This window comes from Pungitius pungitius, chromosome 2 (assembly GCF_949316345.1).
Source record: "Pungitius pungitius chromosome 2, fPunPun2.1, whole genome shotgun sequence".
Classification (NCBI taxonomy): Eukaryota; Metazoa; Chordata; class Actinopteri; order Perciformes; family Gasterosteidae; genus Pungitius; species Pungitius pungitius.
This window is the reverse complement of record NC_084901.1, coordinates 29,592,161-29,598,436: the sequence shown is the minus strand read 5'-3', so window position 1 is coordinate 29,598,436 and position 6,276 is coordinate 29,592,161. Positions and strand designations below refer to the sequence as shown.

Genomic DNA, 6,276 nt, shown 5'->3' with positions numbered 1-6,276 from the left:
TCAGCTTTAAACCAGATTTTCCTCTCTCTTGATAACATGCCTCCAAGCGGCAGCAAGTGTCCGATGGCTGCTGCTCTCCTTTCTAATAACGCTTCATTCAAATGTTGCAGAGTTTGAGAAGCTCTGTGAAACCCTCACCGCACAAAGCATGTTGTCAAACGTCCCCACTAAAGCCGCCGCACCGTGGAGGAAGCTCTGCACTCCTTGTTCTTTGAACTTCAGAAGTTCTCATCCATAGCTTCTTTTTGGTCCCTCTTAAATGAATAAAACATTGTAAACACTTCTGTTTGACCTCATGCATAATTCATCTTTTTTAATGCAGACCTGTACAGTCATGTCAGCTGACCAGCTGCAAAACTACAGGAACGGTTGTGTTTGAGAATGTAGCAAATCTTTAATGTTATCACAATGTGCAATCTAAAAAAAACACCCAGTTGTATGTCTATACATGCTGATCTCCTCACAGTAGCTGCTGTGTTACATCTCAGCAGATGTCAGGCCCCCTTGCCGAGGTTATTTTGAGAAAACGTTGGTTGCCACGATGGTCTCTCCGTTTTGGTTCCTGGCTTTGCAGATGTAGTTTCCAAAGTCGATGGTCTCCATGTCTTCCAGAGTCAAGACGCTCCGGGTGATCCGTGTGGTGTGGCTCATTCCTCTGTTAACCAGCCTCCAGGAAGTCTGGATGTGAACCGGGCGACGGCCCTGCACAAAACAAACATTCTTTTATAGCTATTTGATATTTCAGGTGAGAATCAATAGCCAGAAATAGAGTCGTAAATGATTTAAAACGATTACAAATATCCCAACAACAAAATATTTTAACAAAGTTAATTGTTTGAGAAGTTGACTGCGGAAACGAATTGGCCTCTATCTGCTGTCAGTTACATCATGTTTACATCATGTTTTGCATTGGTATTAAAACCAGCAAAGGCGCGCCATACAGCGAAGAACTGAGCAGAGGAATTCCTCCACGTGTCAAACAGAAGGGGGGTGAGTGGCAGACGGACCACTTAAAACACAGTCTGCAGAGGACCACCTCTGTGTCCCTAAAAGGCCGCGGTTTGAAAACGTCCTGGCTAAATGTGGGGACATTGTTGGCACTTCAAACATTACACTACGTGTCATCTAGCTGACGCAATAAGTGCATTTCAACCGTAGAGATGCAAACTCCGAAGAACAAGAAACAAAGTGCAATTTCATCAAATAAGTTGTTTTACAACTTGCTATAGATAAGAGCCATCATAAGTACATTTTAAGTGCTACAATTTGTTAGTGTTTTAGTCGAAGTATAGTTTAAGAGGTGTGTCTTTAGTTTGCGGCGGAAGATGTAAAGGCTCTCTGTGGTCGTGATGTCATCAGAGAGCTCATTCCACCATTTGGGAGCCAGGACGGCAAAGAGAGAGCAAATTATGTCGAGTTGAGAACAAAGTGCACAAGGACAGCAGGAAGAGTCGCTAGTTCAAGATGTTCCACCCGGGGGAATTCTGTCTCCAAGATGCGCGAATGTGAGTAGTTTTGTGTTTAAAATTACATTAACAATTGAATAGTGTCTAAAATACACGGTATGTAAAGTGATTACTCATTACTTTTAAGATTTAGTCTTTAGAAGAAAAACAAACATTCATTAAAAACAACATTGTTACAACAACCATTAATCGAGATTACTGAATTTCAAAATGTGCGATTAACCCTAAGGTTTCTCCAGTTAAGACTGGTGGTCCTTTGTTACCTGACCGGGATAAGACCAGGTGAAGCTCACGTCCACCTCTGGCTCCCCCAACACCGTGCAAGTTACATTGATGCTGTCTCCTCCTCCCACTGACTTCGAAGAGGCGTCAAGACTCACAAATGGTGGCCCACTCGGCACTGGTAACAAGAAATGATTTTTTTAAAGTTTGCAATTATTGGTGTCAACGGAGTGTTAGGTAAAAAGTTGAAGCTTTAGACAGCCACCACCAAACAGTACTGCATCCATGACTTTTTAACAGGCCCCTCACTGTTTCTTGCTTTTAATCAATAAAGCGATACATATAGTTTCTGTCGTTGGCGGGTTAAACCCACAGGGACTCTTAAGAGTGACTCCTTACCCTCCACATAGAGCAGCTGGTACTTGCTGGAGATCTGAGGGGTGCCTTTGGTCGCGGCCCTGCAGTAGAAGACCCCCTGGTGCTCCGGGCTGGGGTTCTGCAGGACAAAACCTTTGGTGGGGTCGTAGGTCAGCTGCGTCCCGTTGGCCGGGATCTCCTCCGGAGGGACTTCTCTGTGCAGGGACACCTTGGCCTGCGGGTTGGTCACGCGGCAGGGCACCACAGCCGGCCGGTCCGGACGCAGGTACACGATCTCAAAGTGGACGGGCGAGGGGACGAAGAGGTTGTCTTTGTCTGTGTGGAGCAGGGGTGTCAAACTCATTTTAGGTAGGGGGGCCACACATGTCCACTTTGACGTCAAGCGGGCCAGAGGGACAAGTCACTATCACGCGATATCGTCTTCGTGGGCGGGGTAAATGTCGGTCCATGCGATTAATGTGGCCGAGATTGATGCTACAATATATTTTTGGACGTAGTTAACTTACCTTTGTTTACGGTTGCTAGCTGCAGTCACTTACATCAGAGAAAGCAAGACAGTAGCTCAAGATGGAGAGAGCTTTGCCTTGTAGTCTCTTGTTCAGGGTGTCAACTAAAAAAAGCTAGGTCTGCCAACCCATAAAGGGTCAGTGGTTGATTTGTCAAACCGGCTGTGGGAGGTTATCCGAAAATGACCAGGTTCAGGGGTAAATGCGCAAATACAGAAATCCCTTCATCTTCATTTGTGACCTTGCATTTCGCCAAAGAAAGAAATGAAAAAGATGCATTCCTTAGACGCTGTGCTACATTCCAGTTGCTTTGTTTTCCTGGAGCACAGGAAATAAAAGATACCCATTACCATGATATTAACAAATTAATAAGGAGGCGGGTCCTCAAAGGTATATATAAAAAATAAAAACAAAACCTTGGGCTGGACTTGGCGTGTTTGTAGTTTGGATGGAAACGCCATACTTCCCTCGTTTTGTGACTGTAACGTTAACGTTAAGGTATAAGTTCGTGGCAATGTTAGACTTTTAGTTTTAATAATCCTCAAGTTTTTGAAACTGTTCATTTCGGATGTTGTTTTGTTTTCTAACGGTAACTTGAGCGTTTGCAAACGTTAACGTTAATATCCTTTGTTACGTTGCTAATAGTAGTTCACTGAATTGTAGAAGGACAGGTGTCAGGTTTGGACGAGACATTGGTGTCTCTACCTAAAACATACTCAGATAAAAACAAAAAAGCGTGTCAGATGGACCGAGCAGATGTTTCCACTAATCTTATAAATGATAACAAAGACATGCTCTTTGTAACAATCCCTTACTTCTCCCTTTAGAATTTGTGGAGCTCAGTGTGCCTCACCCGTGAAATAGATGTATGAGGTGTAAGTGCGATCATGGTCCCTCTCGCACTCCGTGCCGTCGCACACAATCACCCAGCAGCTGTAGGGCCCCGTGTCAGCAGCAGAGGGCGATGTCAGGATCAGTTGGCTGTACTTGTCGCTGGGCTTGGTGCTGGAGGCGGGAAACGAAGAAAACCACCCGTACATATGAGACACTGATTCTCACATCCACTTATGGCACAACCAACGGCCGACGCACCTGAGGCGCGAGTCGTTAAAGGTGTCCAGGTAGGCCGGGTACGACCATCCGATGGAATTGCCTTTGCAGCGCAGCTCCATGTTCCTCCCGGGTGTCATGGTGATGCTCGGGCCCAGGCGCAGGAAGCGACCCTTATCCAGGACCTGGGTCAGCAGGGACTGGCCTTTCCCTCCTCCATCTTTTGGCTTGGTCGGTCGCGCCTTGACCCGCTTCCCCCCTGGCCGAATGCGGTTCTCTCCGACATCTTTTCTCCGCTTGACCTGCTGGCAGGCACCTGGACGCGTGGAGGGAGGATGAAGAGAAGTCACAAAGTCAGCTATTGCCGAGCTTTGCTTGGTGCCTTATTTTTTTGACAGAATGTCCGGGCGGGCGTTCACTTTCAGCCACAGAACGTCTCTTCCTATTTCTCCAAACAGCTGAACAGGAAGGGTGAAATCCTCATTTCTGGCAGAACCAAAAACCAAAAAGCCTCGTTCTGCTGCGCCACAGAACACACAAACCATTTGAGACTAAACGCAGAACAAAAATCTGTCTGTGACAGACGTTCAGGTTTTTTTCTTTTTTTTTTCTTTCTGAATTAATGAGAACTCCTAGCAGAGGTCAGGGTAATTAAAGAATGCCTGCTGCGTGCCTCAGAAGCAACTAGTTCGACTTGGTCCTCAGAAAAGCTCCTCACATCTTGTATGCAAATGTTTAGAATATAAATGCATTAAATACAATTCAAATTGAGGGGATTGGTTGCAGTGTGACGCTGCGAAGAGTCCAAATGATGTGATGATCGAGTTCTTGGTGAATCCACCTCTGTTTCTTTGCCCAACCGAAGAACAACCTCAGATTATTTAATCCTCCCTTTACCTCCAGGTTACCCTCCTAAATTCTCATGAGTAGAACAACAGTCTTTTCTGCTTCCAACATAAATCTACGAGACAGATGTGGAGACCTCACTCACCGTTTTGGAGCTCCACCCAGAGCAGTGCCATGCAAAGAACAACCCAGAGCTTCATGCTGTGGTCTGCTGTGACGGACAGAGTCGGGGAGTCTTGATGTGGTCTTGATTTGGGGGCTCAGTAGGAACTCTTTAGGCTCTGGCTTTCTTGTCTAGATATCCAACTCCATCCTCACGGAATGAGAGAAAAAGGGAAAATAAGCTCAGAGCCTTTACTGTTTACTCCCTCTCGTCAGACCGGGAGAGTCAAATTCTGGAGCCATCTGCTGGGCCTGAGTGGAAATCATGTTAGAAGGAAAGCCTTGCGTCATGAGGATGGAACTGTATGCACTCACTGTAAAAAAAACCCGAAGGAGATAAAATGACTGGCAGCAGCGGCTGCTAATGAAAAAATTCTCAATTCTCATGAAATATAAGCTTTCCGTAAATCTACAAGGTTTTCAATTAAACGAGGGGTTGGAAACTTCCATCATCCATCTTCAAACTGCTTATCCTGCACACAGGGTCGCAGGGGTCTATCCCAGCCACTTATTTTACATGATTTGAATGTAATTTTTAGAAAATTGTAAAAAACTACTTAATAATTACAGTATTTCTTCCATTAAAAATGAGAAAAAACAATTAATTTGTCATTTTTTTTCATAATACTTAAACAGTTAAACTGTTAATTTACAGATAATATCTTTTCATTTATATTTTCATATCATTTTTATAGAGTTTTGGATATAATTTAATTAATTAAGCATTAATACATAATGCTTTAAATGCTTTAGGAAATACTCAGGTAAATATGTAAAACCAAAGTCTTCATCTCACTGGTGATTTATCAGCAAACTTTGATTTTCATTTACTATCAGGTGGTGAAATGAAGTGTACGACCTTCTGCTCCAGGGTCATTCACATGATTAAAAACGACATATTATACAGATTTGCATGTCTTTGTTTTTCCATTTCATTCTTCCCTTTAGAAATCTACCATCCGGTTTTTAAAGTAGTCTTCAAGATACAATACAAGCACAATTACCCAAAAAAACTTTGAGAAAAACAACATCACTAAATGCTGGGGAGGGAAGACTATGAAGTAAAAGAGTAAAAGAGAACATGATTGATCATTTTTTCACATATTACAGAATGTATTGGTGTCAGTGATGACATTACAAAGTGAGGTCCAGAACACATGTGACCTGCCTGAGAAAGTTCCAGCCATTTTCTCCTCTTTGTTTCAATACATCTAAAGCCTTTCGATCAGGGGTCTTAAACTCGCGGCCCGCGGGCTAATTGCGGCCCTCGGGAAGATATTTTGTGGCCCCCACCTCGATTTTGAAAGTGTAATGTTGGTGCGGCCCGCGCGTTTTATATTGTAGCAACCCCGATGTTAGCTGCTGTGTGGGACAATGTTATGATGCTCTGTTTTCCTACTATGTGCGTGTCCAGTGAATGCGGCATGCGTGTGAGTGTCATGGGGGGGCGGGGTCTTGTGTGTGTGTGTTTGTGTGCGTGTGAGAGTCATTGAGAGAGAGAGAGAGAGCGAGCCGGTCGGACGCAACCACCAACCAGTACACTATCCTTGCGGCCCCTGTAGATATGCACATCTACTGTTCCTTTCCCAAAAACCCGTACAAAGCTGAGAACTACTGTAAGTGCCATGGACCAGTTTACAATTGCA

General features: G+C 44.3%; 1 protein-coding gene across 1 annotated transcript; it reads right to left on the bottom strand.

Annotated features, from left to right (window-relative positions):
* Window positions 1–268: 268 nt before the first annotated feature.
* pdgfrl (platelet-derived growth factor receptor-like) lies at window positions 269–4,934 on the bottom strand. The gene is made up of 6 exons (XM_037460115.2): window positions 4,614–4,934; window positions 3,665–3,938; window positions 3,426–3,577; window positions 2,088–2,381; window positions 1,730–1,866; window positions 269–702 (listed from the first exon to the last, which is right to left on the bottom strand). Exons 1-6 carry the CDS (start codon window positions 4,666–4,668, stop codon window positions 514–516), a joined length of 1,101 nt encoding a protein of 366 aa, XP_037316012.2. The 5' UTR covers window positions 4,669–4,934; the 3' UTR covers window positions 269–513.
* Window positions 4,935–6,276: the final 1,342 nt, after the last annotated feature.

Excerpts from the sequence above, each read along its gene's own strand:
- pdgfrl (XM_037460115.2), bottom strand. The coding sequence starts at position 4,668 with ATGAAGCTCTGGGTTGTTCTTTGCATGGCACTGCTCTGGGTGGAGCTC. Across the intron at positions 3,939-4,613 it reads CTGGGTGGAGCTCCAAAACG|GTGCCTGCCAGCAGGTCAAG; the intron begins GTGAGTGAGGTC and ends CCACGCGTCCAG. Across the intron at positions 3,578-3,664 it reads TTTAACGACTCGCGCCTCAG|CACCAAGCCCAGCGACAAGT; the intron begins GTGCGTCGGCCG and ends TCCCGCCTCCAG.